Below are 20688 nucleotides of genomic sequence, written 5' to 3' on the forward strand. Positions count from 1 at the left end.
AGAAGAGAATAAGAGAAAAAACATCTACTGTTGAGCTCTAGCCTCCATGTAAATTACACATGAGGACTCACAGGCACACATGAATATGTATATACTCAAGAGATATTCTAATATATTAAAAATAAACCGGTGACATTAAATATTGCAGAAAGTCTTTAATATTGACATCACACCAAGAAAGACCATCCTTCCTCCCCTTTATTGTTTCAGTGCTAGAGGTTAAATCAAGGGCCTCAAGCATCTTAGCCAAAAACGCAACCACTAAGCCTCTGCCCCAAGTAGTTCTTAAATAGCTTTTAATTTTATTTCTCTTCTCTAAAGCACTCAGGATGACTTGCAAGACTTTATGTGGCAGGGCTGCTTGTGATCTTTTTGCTCGCCCTAAAAGCACCTGCAGTCACAGCCCTGAGCCACCAAGCCTGGATTCCTTGTTTTTATCAGTATTCAGACAGGCCACTGTTTTATGCTGGAGTGCTGATAGCACGGCTTAATTAGTCCTCCACTTCTAGTTGAGGTGGCTAATCAGATACTTGGAGACTGACTGAATTAGTTTAGTCATCAATAAAATAATAGAAAATTAGCCAGGTTCTCTCAGACATACATGGAGCCTGGGGCAAGAATACAAATGGAGAGCCACATGCCGTAATCTAAATATTTAATGAGGTTTAAATCAAGCAAAGGATTTACTCAGTCAGATGTGTTTTCAGCTCTCCTAGCATTAACAAATTACCTTCAGAATCACACTGAAGCATTTTCAGATCTGTCCATGCTGGGAATAGCTACCCCATATCCTCAGAAGAACAGGTGGGAGAGGAAAAGACCAGATTTTGATGGTGGCAGGACAGTTTAAGTCAAGAGACTTGGATGTCTTTGGAAAGTCATCGTAAAAACAGAGTAATGACACATTTGTCGTCATCTCACCTGGCTTATGAACACTGCTCCTATGAAGCGGGATGTCGTCTGTGGAACCCCAGACAAATGAGTGCCCCCAGCAGGAGCCCTTGCTGTCTTAGCATATGGAGAACACTGAAGTACATATTTTCAACCAGATCTTTTCTAGAAGAATAAAATGTATACAATTTGACCAGGTGGCCAAAGAACCTACTTATTGATATATAAAGACAAAATCCACAAAATTTATGTTATACCAATTTGGCTGCTCCATTCCCTGGGGTCTGTGAGTCTGAGAAAGATACCGTGAATGATTTCCTCACTCAGCAGGAGGAGCCACAGGCATTACTCACCATCTGGGCTGGACAAAAACAATATTAATACAAATGACGTCTGGATTCAGCCTCAAGTGCAAGATCCTTTTCCATGGAGCAATGCACTGCCTGCGGGAAAACTGGAGTGGTTGATTTGTACTACTAAGAACCCACTGGCCGCATCTGGTGCTCTCTGCCTTCCCATCTGCTTGTTCTCTTCAAGGGCTGAGCAGGCTTTTAAATGTCATGGATCTGTTTGTTGTCATGGCAATGTGGCAAATCGCCAGGGTAGACTGATGAACCAATAGAAGACTGGGGCTATGGAACTTTGAGTTTTCTTCAAAATAGTATAGAGCTGGGAAATGGCTCAATCAGTCAGGTGCTTGCCATTCGAGCATGAGGATTTGACTTGAAAAGTGTTGGGTACTGTGGTAGATGTTTGTGATCTCATTGTTGCGATGGCAGAGGTAGGTGGATCCCTAGGTTCACTGGTCAACCCATCTTGCTGAACTGTCAAGCTCCAGGTTAAAGGAGATACCCTGTCTATATTAGTTACTTTCTATTGCTGTCGTAAGTCATAATGTCAAGAGCAACTTAGAGAAGAACTGAGTTTATTTGGGGCTCACAGTTTAGGGGTTAGGCTCCATGGTAGCAAAGTGGAAATGGTAGACATGTGCATTCAAATCATTGCTTTGAAAATATAGATTTCACTAGAAAACTGAGATTTCTGGCTTCATTTCTAATAACTCATCAAATATATCCGAATTCCAGACATCTAGACTGGGCTGTCCCTACTGAAGTCCCAAGTGACCAAGGAACATGTAGACACGTGTGGAGAGATGGCTTGGTGGGAAAAGCACTTGCCTAGTAAAAATGAGGACCTGGGTTCTGTTCTTAGAACATTGTTCTACTTTGTTTTCTTTTGCTATAATAAATACCATGACCAAAAGCCATTGAGGAGAAAAGGGTTTATTCCCTCTCATTCTTCCAGGTAATAGTCCATTACTGAGGGAATAAAATGCAGAACTCAAGCAAAGCCTGTGGAAGGGGGTTGCTTATTGGCTTGTTTTCCACAGCTTGATCAGTCTTCATTCTTCTGTGCCAATAACGCACAGGTGGCATTGCCTCCCAAATCAATCATTAATTAAGAAAATACCCACAAGGCTTCAACAGGCTGATCTGGTGGAGATATTTTCTAAATTTGGTATCCCTCTTCCTAGATAAGCCAGTTTGCGTCAAGTTGACAAAAAATTAAGAAAATGAACTAACCAGCACACTGATGTTGAGGGAAAGCCTGGTGTGCTGGAGAGCACTTGCAGTCTCAGCACAAGGGAGACAAACACGGATATATTTCTGATGCTCATCTGCCAGCCAGTCTAGCCAAATTAGTGCACATCAAATCCAGAAGAGAAGCATTGTCTCAGAAAATACAGTGGGCAGAGCCTGAAGAACGACACTCTAGGATGATCTTTCTCGCATATATCCACGCATGTGCATTCATGCATACACACACTTAGATTCAAATTACTATGCTAAAATATTTTATTACATTTTATTATCTATTGTGTCTTCATGTGTTCTTCTTATAATGGAACACCTATGGAAGTCAGACGATGGCTTGCAAAAGTTCATGCTGTTCATCCACCATTTGGATCCTAGGAATCAATTCAGACTGCCAGGCTTATTGGCAAGTGTTTTCACTTACTTAGCTATCTCCCCAACCCTCAAACAAATATTTAAAAATAAAGAGATTTTACCAGAAAATTCAGAGTCCTTATCTTATTTATCAGTGATAGAAATTCATCAGCTTTGGTTACATTCCAAAGAAGGGCTGTTTCTTTTGATGGCTGTGACATTTTTATGTGTCTCAGTGATACCCAGCTTGGTTACAGTTCAGAGGAGCCTGGAAAAGAAGACAATAGCTCACATCTTTTGTTGGAGACAGTCCATTACAAAACCAACAGCCAGAGCAAAAGCAATAATGTGCATTTAAACTGAGCTAGAGAAAAATTATGTAACAGAGAGAGGAACTCATTGTCTTCAAAGTAGCACCAAAGATCAGAAAAAATAATGAGGGCAGGTCTGAGATAAAGGGGTGGTTATCAGGTCAAAGGAAAAGAGAGGCAAGCTTTGGAGCATCGTACATTTAACATCGAAGGGGGCTTCTTCCTGCAGCTCCTCCAGCTGCAGCCGGTCTGCGACACCAGAAACCCCATCAGACTCCTGGGGAGAGGGGTTGTCTGGGGCAAGCTCTGAGTGGAATGTGTAGTCTACCTGGTTTCATCAGATCTAAGATCAAAGCAAGGCACACCACCCAGTTCAAGAGGACAAACAAGAACAGGCAACAGAATTCTCCAAAAGCACAAGTCAAGAACAGAGTGAGAAGGACATCGCCTATTATACCTTTTCATCCAAGTCAACAAGTGTTGTTTTGATCTGCTATGCTTAAATGATATACTCAGAATGAGGATGCCGGAGAGGCACCTCAGTAGATAAGGTGCCTGTTGTACCAACATAAAGACTTGAATTTCATCTCCCAATCCTGTGAAGAAAGTCAGCTGGCCACAGTTGCCCGGCCTTATACTTTAGCATTGGGAAGATGGAAGTGGAAATATCTTAGAGGCTCTTTGGCTACCCAGTCTCACCAAGTTAATAAGTACTGGGTTCAGTGGGAGATTCTGTCTCAAAATGTATGGTAGAAGTTGGTTGAGGCCAATGTTGATCATTGGCTTCTACATATGTATCCATATGTATATAGATGTGCATACACATGAACACATACAAAAATGAGTAGGATACGTCTTTGAAGTCGATTTAATTTAAAATATTTCAACAATAAACTAATTAAATTGATATGGAAAACATCATAGATAGCAAGATTAGTACCCTTGAAAGTAAAAATTAAGATAAAAGTGTAAAGGTCATGGTACGTCTGTCATTATGTGCTCTAATTTACTCTGTATTTACTGTATGAGGGTGTCACATAAACTATGAACAAATGCAGCACTTAGAAAATAGCTCTCTCCTGCCATCTAAAATCACTGGATCCCGCTGCCTTGCTATAAGCTGCCCTGTAGCAGCTTTCTAGTGGGAGGCGTAGAGGAAGGTTAAGGGAATCTGCCTAAGCAATGCAGTAGTACAGTTAGGTGAATGACCCAAGGGACAGAGTCACCTCAAAGAGAATAAGGGTAGTGTGTTCTAAACCCAAATATGAGTGACCCTGACCTAAGAACACAGATTCACACTGCCTCCAGGAACAGGTGCCACCACTGTAATACAGAACAAAGAAAGTCATCTATCAAGGTCATTTTAAAACACAATCAGGTACAGGAGAGTGAGAAGTCACTTCCATAGGTGTTGAATATCTTCTGATTACATTCTTAAACTTTTGGTTGGCGGAAGCCAGCAGTCTATTTACACATTCCAGTGGGGACTTCAGCTGATCGCTGGGATGTGAGGCCGGACACAGACGTGAACAATGAATAACTACAGAGGGGACTAAACAGGGCCCAGACCTGCGAGATTCCTACTCAGGACACTGGAAGAGGTTAAAACCCAGGCTTGTGGAATGTGACACAGCTAAGACATTTTCCTGAGAAATTCAGTTCACAGAGTCAAGAAGAAAACCAGAACTTGGAACTTGAGTGTCTGTCACATTTACCTGAGCAAGTCAGGAGACCAGTTTACAAGCAATCGATATCAATCTTTACAAATAATACCTTCCATAATTTACCCATTGTAAATCATACACAAGTGTAACCTGGTCAGAGAGATAATGCCAAGTGAAAGTTTAACTTTTGCTATCAAATCTTTCATAAATCAGATAAAAATCAAATATAAATGACCCGAGATTGTGATTGCTAACACACAATGCACAGTTCTCTATTAAGACAGCATATATGGTCTTGGGAAATATTTAGAGAAATTAATGTGGGATATTGAAGGAACGTTATCAACACATAAGCAGACCTTTCCATCCTGATTACTGGAAAATGAATTAAGTCTCCAATTCATAGTACCATTATGATGTCACATTCTTTGAAAATGAAACAAAACAAAAAATGGAGGCCATTCCTCCAGTGGAACCCCCTCTCAGAAAGTTATTTTTTCATATTTTTCTAAATAAATTTAAATTTTCTCTGCTAATATAAAAGAAGCTAAAATGTATAAATCAAATGTGGAATGTATATTCATGGTCAAGCGTACCTCAGTAAAATTTTCATTTTCTCCTTTTAGCTGGATTCAGTGTGTTCCCCCGTGAATACCCATGCAGTGTTGTTGAGGGAAGGATGGAATGGTGGTGACAGTCCTACATTCATTCTGCTGCTGTGATTAAACACTCTGACAAAGCAACTTGAATCAGGCAGGGTGTATTTGGCTTACACTTGCTGGTCACAATCCATCACTGAGGGGAATCAAGATAGGAATTCAATCTGGAACTTGAACAAAACTCTGATTCTCTTCAGTCTCCATTCAGCTTGCTTTCTTCTATAGCCAAGACCTACCTGCTTAGACATGGTACTGCCAACAGTGGGTGGGCCCTCCAATTCAAACAAACAACCAAGACAATCTCTCTTAAACATAGCCCCAGGCCAATCTGACCTGGGCAGTCCTTCAGCTAAGATTCTCCTGAATAGTGCGAGTCTGTGCCAACTTGACAGCTGAAGTGAAGTAAGACACTGACAACTTGTCATTGCTTTCTTGAAGCTCTCTGCAGTACAGAACTCCTCATTTCTTCACTGCGGGCTGTTAACCAGCTGAGCGGCTCTCATGGTGTCTCACACCATCACCACAGACACGTGTGACTTACTTCTTCTACCTGGAAATGTCACCCAGTAGCTTCAGCTGTTTTGTGCCCATGAAAATCATGTGCCAACTTTTGCTGCTTTTGGATGTGATGTCTGTCATGCCGTGATGCAGCCTGTGAGATAGAGCTCCTGGGACTTCCCAGCCTCCCAGTCCAGTTACCTGCCCCTCTGCTACTTGATGTCTGCCTTGCTGTGATGCAGCCTGTGAGATACAGCTCCTGGGACCTCCCAACATCCTGGTCCAGCTACTTATCATTCTGCTTCTTGTGTATTTTCCAAGAGCTCAGTTCATGTTCTTGTGCCTTTGGCAGCCTTTCAATGGCAACTACGTCACAACCTATCAGCTCTAAGGCCTTCCACATTGTGTCCCACCCCACAGCTTGTTTGCTCTGGGGCCATTCTGAGTCCCAGGCAACTCTGTCTTGTATCATAACGGATATAAAAACCAGGGCAGAAGTGCTTTCCTAACTACTTTACATATCAGTAGGCAGAACACCCAGACAGACCAACTTAAGGAAGGATGGGTTTATTTTGACTCACAGCCTAGGGACCCAGTCAATCATGGCATTAGGAACAGAGGTAGCTTGTCATAGCACACCCACAGTCAAGATGCAGAAAAAGTCAAGTGCTATGTACAGTTTCCTTCTCACTTCTTATTCAGTCGGAGGCCCCACCATTGAATGGAAGCACCAAAAATAACCCAGTCTAAAAAGCATCTCTCCAAAATGCCCAAAGACTTGCTCTTCAGGGATTCTTCATTCTGTTCAGTTGACCATCAACATTAGCCATCACAAGTGCTTTCTTCCTCCTTAGTGCCCCAGAGAGGCCCAGAGAGGAAGCCCCAGGCTCACCCCCGTTTTACTCCCATCCCACAAAACTAAGTCTTAGACCAGAAAAATTAAGTAACATAAAGTATAGAAAATAAATTTGAAGAATAAAGTGTTTTGTGCCTATCCCATGACTGTATACCTCAAATTCAAAGAAATTGCCTAGAAAGCATACACCAATAACTGCTTAGAGAAAAAAAGAGCACTTCAGATTTAAAAATAGATGAACGCATCATAATTACATTTAGAAAGAAAAGAAGAAGGAAAAGTAATAAACACGCTACAGCCCCATCACAGTAGGAAATATTTAAGATTCTTTGTAACTTATAATGAAATAAACATCTGAGTCCAATATATTACTGGCAGGTTAGTTAATGACTCATGATGGGAGAAACTGAGAGGAGATGCCATCGTTGAGAGAACATGTTCTCCTCTCACATTGTACACTCGAAAGATGGGAGGGAAGGAGATGGGGGAGGTGGGAGAGGAGAAAGAGGAAATAGAGAACAGAGGACACAGGGGAGGGAGGTGACAGAGGTCAAAGAGCAGAGAGATGCAAGGGGGAAGAGAGTCTTGGGTAGCATAGCTTTTCAAAGAATGGAGAAAGTCTGGGTGCTGGTTAACACTAGGGAGGCAATTGAGGGGGTGGCTACTACCTCTTAACTTGCACAACAGGAGCACTATTCCCATTAGATGTTTGCTCTTCACTATATCTGTCATAAGTTCATAAAATATACATAATAAAGAAAACTAACATCCTGTAATTATCTCAGGCATCTGCCATTAAAATACAGCTCTGTGTCTAAACTTTGTAGATGTGTGTGCCAGAGGCTGGGGCTTGCATGCCCACGTGTGTGGATGTCCCATGTTGTGCCTGTAGGGGAGAGAAGACAGCTTTCAACAATCGTTGATGTTTCCCCTTGGGGCAGGGTCTTTCTTGCTTGAGCAGCTGCAGTGTTTATTCCAGACTAACTGGCCTGTGCGACTCTGGATGATTTTTCAGTCCTGCCCTACCAACTATTCAAAATAGTGCTGGGATCACAGATCCCGGCTAGGCTACCTCATCTGGCTTTCTCTTCTTTTCATTTCTTTTTACTTTTTTGGCTGTTGTTTGTTTTGCTTTGTTTTGTTTCTGACAGGAATTCTAGGAATCAACTTGAGTCACTGAGACTCTATGGCTAGAGCTCTGACCCCCTGAGCATCTCCTGGCCTTGTGTGCACTGAGACTCTATGACTAGTGCTCTTACTCCCTGAGCATCTCCTGGCCTTGTGTGCATTGAGACTCTATGACTAGTGCTCTTACTCCCTGAGCATCTCCTGGCCTTGTGTGCATTGAGACTCTATGGCTAGTGCTCTTACTCCCTGAGCATCTCCTGGCCTTGTGTGCACTGAGACTCTATGACTAGTGTTCTTACTCCCTGAGCATCTCCTGGCCTTGTGTGCATTGAGACTCTATGGCTAGAGCTCTTACTCCCTGAGCATCTCCTGTCCTTGTGTGCACTGAGACTCTGTGGCTAGTGCTCTTATCCCCTGAGCATCTGCTGACCCTTTGTGCATTGAGACTCTATGGCTAGAGCTATTACCCCCTGAGCATCTCCTGTCCTTGTGTGCACTGAGACTCTATGGCTAGAGCTCTGACCCCCTGAGCATCTCCTGGCCCTGTGTGCACAACTTTCTCATCACTGGAGTCATATTTCGCAACCAATAAAACTTCTTCTACTTTACACTCAAAATTGCATTAATTTTCTATTTTACCATAAATATTTGATAATTGCCATGGTTACAGTTCTAAATTGCTGATTATTAATTGATTCCTAAATCTATAGGACATTTTTGTGTTATTTCACTCTTTTATCTTTTAAATAGCAATTGGGGAACAACTCTGTGCATGTAGGCTTTTTGGTTACTGTGAGTTTTAGAACTATATGTCCCTGGAGGTGAGCTAGTATCCGTGTGGTTCCTGAGCTTTTTCAGTGCTCTTTCCTCTCTGCTGCTGTGCTCCAGATAAAGATGTTGGTTTATTTTATTTTCTCTTTTTCCTTTGTAAATTACTGTGTTATTTAGTATTAAAAAGTTTTAAGAAAGGAATGAAACGGTTTTGTAAAGTAAGCCCATAAGAGGCAAGCAATTACAGATATTTTTATATGGGCTCATCAGTGTCCTTTAAAGGGAGTAATCAAGTGGCATCTGCAGTTACTAAAGCTGCATGGCTCACACATACAATTAAATCTAGAGGATGTACTTACTTCTCTTACATTTCTACTTCTTCAGAGCTTGTTACTAAGAGCTGACTTTTTATTTATTTACTTATTTTTCACCATGAAGCTCAGTTTTGGAGGAATTCCAGTGCCAAGCAAACCTGGAACCTTTTTAAAGAAAAACTTCCACGGCTGTATTGAAAACCTTTACTACAATGGAGTGAACATAATTGACTTGGCTAAAAGACGCAAGCATCAGATCTACTCTGTGGTAAGTCCACTCTCTCTGTCTGTTACCTAGCAGTTTGTGGACTTGGGTAAGTCTTGCTTTGGTCCTCTACCCCTGCATCTCTTCACACTGTGTTAATCTTATGTGTTTAGAATTTTCGTCAGCCAAGGCTGAGTCTGTAGTTCAGTCGTCAGTGGACTTGCCCAGCATGCATAAAACCCTGAGTTCCATTCCCACCTCCATACAAAAATGGGTGTTTTAGTTAACTTTCTAGCTATGGTCTGACAAAAAACAATCTAGAGTAGGAAGGCTTTATTCTGGTTCATAGTATGAGAGAATGCATTTCATCATTGCAGAGAAAGCATGGCAGTAGGAGGAGGTTGGCTGGTGACATTCCATCAGCACTTAAGACGAAGTGTGAACAGGAATTGTTGCTGGGATATAAGGGTCCTAGACCCTCTGCCAGTGACTAAACTATAGTAAGGCTCCACCTCCTTAAGGTTCTAAAATCTTCCCAAACAGGACTAACTTCTACATGCTCAGTGTTCAAACACGTGAGCTTAGAGGGAATATTTCATCCTCTGGCCACAATTGTCACGGTGCTGCACACCTGTAATCCCAGAACTTTGGAGGGGAAAGCAGGCAGATCAGAATTTTAGGACATCTTCCATTACATAACAACTCGGAGGGCAGCCTTTTCCATGAGGTCCTGCCTCAAGAAATTAAAAATGAAATTAAAAAATTATCATCTTGTTAGCAGACTTTATATTGGAAAAGAGCCAGCTGAGAAAAAGTGACTGCAAATCATTTCATTGGTAAAATCAAGTATAGATATACAAAGAATATTGCTTTCTTGGCTGTGTGGAAGATTTGAAATCTATGCAGACTAATATGGATTTTCATTAAAAAATTCTAAGAAATAAAATGAAAGAATAGATCCTGCTGAATTATGTGGCTAGGACATTGTGTGTATACTTATTGATTATATTAAGCAAGATATTTTAAATGCAGTATTATTGTCTTAGAGGTTCCTTGTGGATCACTTATAATGACAGTAGATTAAAGGGCTAATTAATTCACTAATGTCTATTTTCCCTAACACGCCTTGAGTTTTATGAGGAGTCTTTTAAAAATTATCCTTGAATTTTCTCTCCTCCCTTCATTTGCTCTTACATCTCCCTGCATTCCCTTTCAAATCCAAGGCCTCTTTTTCTTTAATTATTATTAAACACACACACACACACACACACACACACACACACACATACACACACACTTCCACTCACACACACATTCCCACTCACACACATACACACACTCCCTCCCTCCCTCTCTCTCTCTCTCTCTCTTTCTCTCTCTCTCTCTCTCTCTCTCACACACACACACACACACTCCCACTCACACACACACGCACACATATACACACACACTCTCTCTGTCACACACACAAGCTGCTGAGTACAATTATTGCTGCTCATATGCATATCTTTTTGGGACTGATGACTTGAGATTGGATAACCCATCAAGAGGCTCGTCCCTGGAGAAGACTTATGCTACCTCTCTCAGCAGCCTCTTATTTTCTGCAACTCTTCGTCTAGTAAGATTTCCCCTATCATAGTCCTATCATATTGGCATGGCAACTGGTGTTGTCACTGTGCAAGCTTTGCTTAGGCAGCTGTACTGTGGAGATTGATGGGTGCAGTTTCCCTGACAAATATAAAAAATACTATCACACATCGTCACACATCAGACATTCTAGTGTACACACACACGCACACACACACACACACACACACACACACACACACACACACACACATGCCTTGAATATAATGGGGCCTCAATAGAAATATGGATGTCTCCAGGTATTATTAAGGAGATATATATTTCCTCTAGTTCTCTGAGTGTTTTTTTTGGTGTTACTACACGTTGAGTTCTGTTTAGTGCTATTTGTTGAGGGTAGTTGGGCCTGTTTGTCATGTAATAGCAATCTCTTTCTCTAGTGATAATCTTGTTCTAAAGTCTACTTTACCCAACTATAACATTGACATATGAGCTCTCTTCCTTTTGTCTTTCTTTATTTTTCCTTCCTCCATGCTCCCTCCTTCCTTCCTTCCTTCCTTCTTTCCTTCCTTCCTTCCTTCCTTCTTTCCTTCCTTCCTTCTTTCCTTCCTTCTTTCTTTCCTTCCTTCCTTCCTTCTCCCTTCTTTCCTTCCTTTCTTCCTTCCTTCCTTCCTTCTTTCTTTCTTTCTTTCTTTCCTCCCTTCTTTGCTTCATTTTTATTTTTTTTGAGACAGATTTCCTCTGTTGTAGCCTAGGTTGTCCTGAAACTTGCTCTCAAGACCAAGTAGGCCTTGAACTTAGAGATCTGCCTGCCTCTGTCTCCTGAATGTTTGGTTTAAAGACATGTACCATCACCACCCAGCATGATGTGTTTAATATTTGTATTCTATAGTTTTCCCTCACATTCTTTGGTTTTTAAGTCATCTGTATCATTATTTGTTGTTTATAATAAATAGTTTAGTCATGTATTTTAATCCACTCAAATTTTTATTGGCATACTTGGGCCATTTACACTTATTGCAATTATTGATATGTGAGAGCTTAAGTACTTATTTACAGTTTTGCCTTCTGTTTGTTCTGTTGTTTTAATTATTTTCCTTATTTTTTAAAATAATACATGTATTGAATGAATTTTAGAACTTAATTTTGGTATGTGAATATCTATTGTGGAATATTAATTAAGACGTGCTACATTCATTTATGCTGTGGAATATCTGTTTAATGATGTAAAGATTATTGCATTCTTTTATGTTGCATTTGTTTAACTGTGTGAAACTGTGTTACTTTGCCTCTCTAATACACCTGATTGGTCTTCTAAAGAGCTGAACAGCCAATAGCTGAACAGAAGAGGGATAGGCCGGGCTGCCAGGCAGAAAGATAACTAGAAGAAGAAAGGGAAGGAAGGAGGAACAAGAATAGGAGGAGAGGAGAATGCAAAGGGCCAGCCACCCAGCAATACAGCAAGCCATGGAATGAGAAGGAAAGAAGAAATATGCAATAATAGAAGAAGGTAAAATTCCAGAGGCAAACGGTAGTTGCGATAATTTGAGATAACTTGGCTAGAAATAAGGCAAGCTAAGGCCAACAATTCATAAGAATAAGTATATTTATTGAGAGTTTGATGGTAGAACCTCAAAGAGTAAAACCAAAATCAAAAACACTGCCCCCCCAAAAACCCTACAGATGTCTCTCAGCATAGTTTTTGTTTATGGTTTCTCAGCGTTATAATGTTTATACATAGCTTTTTGGTAGCTTAATGGTTTTTTTCATTTGATCAATATAACTGAAATATAGATATGTTACCTCTCTTGAAACCCATCTATCCTTTCATGTTTATTTTTGCTAATTATTTTTTCCTTTGTAATTAGAACCTTATCGATTGCTTTCACTTTTGCTTTAATTTTCCAAAATAATTTCGAAAATGTAAGAGAATAAGTGTTTATTGTATTTATTCTTTTTTAGTATACTTTAAAATTTGGAAAGAGAGCAAAGAAAGGGTACTATTAGGCACAAGGAGGCATAGAAGGCAGGCAAATGGCACATGAGTCATAAAAAGGCATCTAAACCTCCCCACTACAAGTTTCAACTCTGTCCATAGTTGTAGCTGCTGTGTTTTTTCCTGTTGTGGGTGTGGGAATCCAACCTTCTGTGTATTGAATTTGGCAAAGTGGTAAACTGTGCCCCTCCACTGAGACAGTGGCTATGAAAGCCGCCTTGACTTTTATACCTGACAAGTCACTGAGCACAAGCGTCACACTGCCCACTAGAAAGGGGTTTTATAACCTTAAAAATTATGCTTTTTCCTTCTGTTTAAAGCAATATAAATCCATTTTAACACAGATTGATATATATAGAAACAGCAGTGCTCTACATCAACTAAGATTTAATTTTAAATATGTTTTGTCTTTTTCTTCCTTATTCTCTTAAATCTCCTTTTATGCCCCTTCTATTTGGATGCTTTCTTTTAACTATGCTTTTTAGCATCTATGTGAATCCGCCAGATTCTCCAATCTTCTTTCAACTGGGAATATTATGGTTGCTTCCCTTGATATAAAATTGAGAGTTGTCAGCTTTTGATTTTGCACATGGAAACGTTGGCTCTCTTCCCTCTTCTTAGTGACAAATGCATTGTCTCAGTGGCGAACGTAACCAGGTTGCTTTTTTCTGAGGGTGTGTTGTATTTTCTCTCTGGGTTATATCAAAGTTTGTCTTTGATGTTAGAAGTTTGAGTGTGATGTGGTAGGACTTGGGTTTCCTCGACATTTTGTGTTAGGCTTTCTCTTAGTTTCTTGAGCTTCTGATCTTGTACCGTATTTAAGTAATTTTCTGTCATTTTATTTGAGCAGCTTTCTATCACTCTATGTTGAGGTATGCATAGACCTTTTATTTCTGTGTCTGCTCTGGGGGAGGGTGAGGATATGCTTGTGGGTAACAGAAGAGGTTCACAGACAGCATAGGATCTCCTGGAGCAGAGTACAGGCTGTTGTCAGGTCTGCCACAACCAATGGAGGTGCTGGGAACTGAACCTGTGTCTTCTACATGAGCCACACACACTCATGCCCTGAACCACTTCTCCAGCCTCTCTCTGGCTACTTTTATACTTAGTGTCTTTTATATCTTGTTTCCTAACTATACCATCCTTTTTATTATAGCTTAGAAGTTACTTCAATTTGTATGTTGCTCAAACTAACTGATTTTAATTCTTACGTATTCTCTTTAGTTGGTGCATAGATTCACCACTGCTCTGTTTTATTCTTCTCATTGTTATTACATACATGCACTAATTTTTAAAGTTTAGTGCTTCTCTCTCCCTCTTTGTGTGTGTGTGTGTGCATGCATGTGTGTGGTCTACATATGTGTTTGCAGTGCTTACACCCACCTTTCTTTGTGTATGCACTGAGGCCAAAGGAAGATGTGGATTACTCGATCGTGTTCAGTCTTTTTCTCCTGAGTCGAGGTCCTTTACTGAGCCTGGAGCTGGCTGCCAGTCAGTAAGGCTCAGTGATCCTCCCTTTTTTACTCCAAGCAGTGTTGGGGTTACAAGCACACTGCCATGCCAAGCTTTTCATGTGAATGCTGAAGGCTCATCCTCATGCTTGCAAAGTAAGCACTCTTACTGCAGGATTTTTGAGTTCTAAAAATTTTATTTGATTTTTATTATACCTTTTATTTCCTTATTAAGATTTTGTATTTGCTACACAGCTTTCTTTGTAAAGTCTGCTTTAAAATTTGTCAGGTGATTCTAACTGCTCCATCACCTCAGTGTATACTATCAATACCATTCTCCTTTTTATTCAGTCAGAAATAGCATAACAGAGTTGATTTTTAGAAAAACTTAATGTTTTAGTTATTGTGTAAATCAAGCTTAAACCTTCCATTTAAAATGTATTCCCATGACTTTGTCAAAGCAGGAGATGGGGAGGTTTATTTAACCTCAATAGCCTTAGATGGGGGTAGAAATTAAGGTTTCCCCAGTCTTCATCAAAACTTGCAGGTGAAATGCTACTTGCTACTACCAGACTCATGAGAGCCCAGCACCCTCTTAGACTTTTGCTTTTAGCTCTCTGGCTAGGATGGGCATAAAAACTCATTGCTGCCCCACTATTGACCCATCCTCCACAATGACCTTCAGTGGAAGCTCAGGGCTGCCCATGTTATCAACAGACTGTGGAGTGAGTCTTCACTCTCCACAAAGCCATCTTGACAGCATCTCTGCAATGGGTGAACAGCTCCTTCATGTCTCCCGAGTGGGTGACATGTCGAAACTCTTCAACAAGTCCTTATGATAACATAGGGAGACACTTGGCAGTGCACGTAAAAGATCAATTTCTTTGATTTCTGGGATTAATCTTTCTGATTTCAGACCTATTTTCCCTGATTGTCCTTCCCAGTCACTGTGCTATTTTGGGACTTTTTTGGTGCAGGCAGGCTGAGTGAAAATAATGGCTTGACAGTTATTCTGTAATATTAAGTTTTGATAGGTAGTTGTCTTAAAACGTTCAGTTGTGTGTTATGCCGTTCCCTTTGTCAGCCAATAGCTGAATAAGTCATCTTGTCAGTGAAGGAAAACTTAATTCTTTTTGCAATCTGATTATTCAGCTGTCTGGATAAACTACAATATTTAAATAACTTAATGGGTTCTTTTTGCTTGGTAAATATAATGTATAGTAGATATTTTGTGTTTGGGGTTTCCATGTTATTGCATCGCTTAAAAATTCCTATTGGATTCTAGGGTATACATCAGGTATGTCTGGGAAAGCTCACACTTGGACAAGAACAACAGCTTTTAAAAAGATTTGCACTATGTTTCTAACTCCCTTAATTTGAAGGCTTTAGGGTAGTGTTAAGAAGATAGTAGTCCCTGACTAGTTCTGGAATGCTGGATATTAATGCTTGTCCATCAGTAGATCACACTTAAGAGTCCTGAAAAATTTCCTACTTACCTATAAGAACTTAGATTACCTATCTTTCTAGTGCAGTCACAGGCTTGCCAATTATATTGCAAATTGCTAACACAGGGTTACTATGGTGATTTGAATGAGAATGCACTCCCATAGGCTTGTAGATTGGAATTCTTGTTCTCCAGTTCCTGGAACTTTGGAGGAAAGATTAGGTGGCCTGTCCTTACTGGAGTAGGTGTGACACCCAGGCTAGGCTTTAAGGTTCCCGTCTCAGTGCAGTCACTCTGCCACATGGCTGGGGGTCAAGATGTGAGTGTTCAGATGCTCTTTCACTCCACCATATCACACTTTAAAGAGGAGCGGATTTCTATGTTTTATGTAGATATCTCTGTGCTCTGTAAGTCTGTATCTGCAAAGGGGAGTGCGCTATACACCATTCTAAAATATATTTTGTTAGAAATGTAAAAGGACAAAGTTTTAGAAAAATACTAACATAAAACAATCCATTCAGAGTAAGCATTATTAGGTGAAGGAGGTCTCAGTCTTTGGACAACCTTGATCAGGTCTGAGGAGGGAGAGCTCTGAAGGAAGAGAGAGCCTTCCTTTTCAGTCCTGCGATTGACAGCCACCCCGAGTAAACAGGGCAAGGAGAGAGCCTTTAATCAACCAGAAAACGGGTCAGACTCTTGTAAGCTTTGGGGCACTGTGTGTGTATGTAGCAGGAAGTAAAATTCAATAGAGTGAGGAAAGACAATATGGGTTTCTGGATGTCAGCAACCTCTACATTATTCCCTTTTCTGGGTGAATCCTGAATCAAAATGTTAATAAATGTTTTTCATCTTTTTACTAACTACAGTATTTACCAGATTGCCCAAAACTTTCTAGTCCGTTTAAGTCCTCGGGGCTTAATTGGCAGTGTAGTTATTATAAGGCACAAAGAACCATTTAGCACTAATGTATTTGGGGAAAAAGATTGAATCTAAGAATAAATTTTACTGTGCAGGTAGAAAATCTTAGCTTTCATGTTTACAATAAAGAAAGAAACATACTTTACTTTTTTCCAAATTGCTTTCATCTCCCTTATCAAATGAGAATTCGCACATAGACACACAGACACAGACAAACATGTACACACACACACACACACATTCACACTCACAAACACTCACACACACATATAAAACACATACTATTATAAAATGTAAACATGAACACTTGGTATATTTCTTTGGCATCCCTTCAGAAATGCAATGGTTCACACTACTAAATACAAAAATACAGATGTTTTTATTCCATAATCAAGCTTAAAGTTTCCCTGAAAGATACTACATCTGTCTCCCAGTCAACTTTATTCCAAGTCACACAGTCACTGTGGTTCTATGAGGAATTCTAAGAAACAAAGGTAAGTTACTGCTTCTGACTGCTCTTTTTCAGTGTTCATAGTTCTCCATTGAGTCTTCAGAAGGCTCCGAAGTTCAGGGCTTCTCATGAGATTTACAGAATTAAGAAAAAAAGAGGGTCAGTAGATGCCCATTAATGACAAATTTGACTCAAGGCTCAAGGCAATTCAGGCCTCCCTCTGCCTCATGGAACACGAGTCTTTCTTGTAGGCTGTATTCAGCCAGCATCACCTTTGCGATCCTTCATCCCTTTCTCATGGGACCTACCCACTCCTTGGAGATTTAACTGCTGCTCCATGGGGATAATTCAATTCAGTCTTTATAGCCCGATTTGACTACAGGACGATCTTCCACATTTCAGAATGTAATAAAGCTAACAGCTCAAAGTAGACATAAAAAATACCTAGCTATTCTTCCCCAAATCCACCACCACGTTGTGCTAACACAGCTCCACGTAATAAATAATCAGAGAGCAAATGGGTCATTGAAGTGTGTGTGGTAGCTGAATGTGGATTATTATATACATAATATAGAAAGCATAATGCCTTGATAGCTTCCTGTGTTCTATAAGAAATGATGCTTTCTTGTGACCTTTCTCTTGTGAGTGTAAGAGCCTCCCCCACTTTTTGACATAAGGAGAATAGCATGATTATTTGGTCATTGGTTAACTCCCATTCTCTTTATGTAGGGCTTCAGTGATCTTTTCTAATATATGACCATAGAGCTCAGCTCTGGAGAGGCAATTAAGTCTATAAATTGCTTGATTTTTAGCACAAGGACCAGAGTTTTATTACCAGAAATCAGATGAAAAAAAAAATAACAAATAAAAAAACAGTTAAAAATGGTGGACTAAGCCTGTGACAGATCTCTAGTCTGGTTGCTGTATTTCAGAAGAGTCACAGAGCCTTTCAAAAACAAGTGACACTCGAGGTTGTGCTCTGGCCTACACATTTCTGAATACATGTTATCAAGCAGACACACACAATGCAACCCAAAGGACTCCTGGTACTTTATTTGGTCTTCCATTAGAGAAAAGAAGGCAGATAGCTAAAAGCAAGACTGCAAGCTTTATACAGTTAGCGATGAAACCAATTAATCAAGTCAAGTCACGTGTGTGTGGCTGTCTCCAAGCAGCTGAAGTCAGAGCACTGAGTGGACAGGGGCCAACACCAAATGTAGCGACCGTTCCACGCCACGGGATCTGCATCACCACCCACCTGGTATGGACCACGATTTCATACCTTCCACGAGCTGGATAAGGTCCTAGGGGTTAAAACACAAGACGCACACACAGATACAGAGATCGAGTCATTCTCAAGAGGAGGAGAATGCCCGTTTATTTAACTTAATCCAGGGTTAAAATACCCTTTGGCCCCAATAATGGAAACCCCTCCCAGCCAGAGGTGAGATCACGGTGTTGAGCGCCTGGTGCTGAGTGGCAGGAGCTTCCAGGCAGGGGGTACTGAGCTGGGAACCATGACAGACAGATAGGAGGAGATTCAGGGAGCCTGTGAGAACCCTTCTTAGCAGTTGAAATTACTATAGCAAAGATGGAAACAAGGTTCTGAACTAATCCCCTCAGGCTGGCAGAATCAATCGCAGAGGAAGCTAGGCTGGTTAGCGTAAACAGTTCTCGCATCCATCCTGTGCTTGGGAAGACAGGGCCTTATAACCAAACACATACTATGACATCTCAGGCACAAGGCTAACGTTATGAATCACAGTGTTCTCTCCCATTTGTTCTAGACAAGGCCTGATGGTCTACTCAACCCAAGTTCCCATAAGTAGCTCTCCTGGCGTTCTGGTGGAGAGTGAGTAGAGAGCTCCCATGAATCAGTCACCTGTGCACCTCTGGATAAATGACCATGCACTGGCGCTCTCTAATGAAAACCGAGAGAGTTACAGTATCAACACTTAAGTGCCAATAAAATCCATAGTCAACAGAAAATACCTGAATATTCAGAAAATACCCGGCATTCTAGGCTGTTGAATAAAACAACTTATTCAGCTGAGGCTGGCATGTGAGCCTAACCTACCATTTTACACAGTGCAAAAATGGAGTAAGATATAGTTTCCAGGCCTTTGACTGCATCTGAATTGTAGTTTGCCCCTGAACTATGCCATTACAAAGTACCTTTGAATAGGTATATTATTATAATCTCATCTATCTCTTTAACTTGGAGAAATGTAATGATCGCTCCAATCTTGACTTGACTATGTAAATGACTGGCTTCTTTAAAAGAAGATTTTTTGAAGTATAAATATAGATGATGTTTTCTGGTGAACTTGGGTAAATAAGACCTATAAGTGAGCAAGAAGTGAGCATTTGTGAATGTTAGCATTATTTGTCTGCATCTAAGAGATTGCAAGGTAAATGTGAAAGTGTATGGGAACCTGCAGGCATGTATGTGTGTGTGTGTGTGTGTGTGTGTGTGTGTATTACCCTAGGAATAGTAAACTGTCTTTACCTTCCTATGACCCAGGAACCCATCAAAGCTGCTCAGAGAAAACTACCTTCTGTCTAGTGAAATCTGTAATCTATTCAGCTTGTCCCTAGGATTGTCTTTCATCTCCGTGAGTGTTCTCTATGATAAGTGATATTTTCCCTTTATGATGACTGTCTTCCTTGGCCATTTGAGCAGTCTGACATTCACATCACATGCGTCTGTGCTGTGTTTCTCAGACACCAGGAAAAATGACTTCTAAGTTGTTAGACTCCTGAGCCTCACTCGCTTCATTTTTTGGGAGAAATTCGGATGAAATAGTTCAAGGTCAGATGAAGAATAATGCGGCTGAAGGTTAAATAATAATAAAATAAATGAAAAGTGGAATGGTCATTATCTTAATTCATTTGGGCAGCTGGAGTAAAAGTCCATGAAGCAGGTGGCCTATAAACAACAGCAATTTATTTCTGACAGTCCTGGAGGTTGGACTCTTGGATTTCATAGTGCAGCATGCTGTGTGCTGACAGAGATAGATTCTGGGTTGATGATATTCTTCCTCTAACTAAACCTTTATAGAGAAGAGTGTTCAATCAGGATCAGCATCTCCTGCAAGGCTTTCCCATTAAATCACTTTAATGTTTTAAGAGTCCTTAGGGCCAGAGGCTAGACCCTGGTAGTCTTAATAAGCCAAGTTTAGTTATATATTTTCAGTAAGTAAATTAAGTTTAATAAACCATTTCAAACAAATGATATTGAAAAGCAGAGAAATATTTTTTCAATGTGGCCACAATAGAATGAGGAGCAAGGAAGACCAGTGGTCCCTATGTCGACTTTTTGCATCCTGACATGAGGTTTAGTTATAAATAGAGGACAAGAGGCATTCATGGTGAAGGTTTGGTTCTGTCCATCATTGAATCGTTATTGTCTGAATTCCAGTCTCTCCCACACAGGGGTCTGATAAATTGTCAACATGCTGAGAGATGCCACCCGAGGAGACAGGTTTCTCATATCAGTCTCTCCCTTCTTCCAGCATGAGAGTCCTAGAGGATTTCCAGTTTCTTAGGATCCATCTTAAACTGTCTGATGACTGAAGGGGAGCAATGCAGAGTCTAG

At 40.5% G+C, this 20688-nt stretch overlaps 1 protein-coding gene across 1 annotated transcript in view; it reads left to right on the top strand.

The window, feature by feature from the left end:
• LOC148118756 (contactin-associated protein like 5-1-like) overlaps nucleotides 1-20688 on the top strand; it is a 918003-nt gene that overhangs the window by 439717 nt on the left and 457598 nt on the right. The window contains exon 7 of the mRNA XM_087899418.1: nucleotides 9166-9309. Within this exon, the coding sequence (XP_087755544.1) occupies nucleotides 9166-9309 (144 nt within the window). The remainder of the gene's footprint in view (nucleotides 1-9165; nucleotides 9310-20688) is intronic.

Source organism: Myodes glareolus, chromosome 20 (assembly GCF_982192425.1).
Source record: "Myodes glareolus chromosome 20, mMyoGla1.1, whole genome shotgun sequence".
Classification (NCBI taxonomy): Eukaryota; Metazoa; Chordata; class Mammalia; order Rodentia; family Cricetidae; genus Myodes; species Myodes glareolus.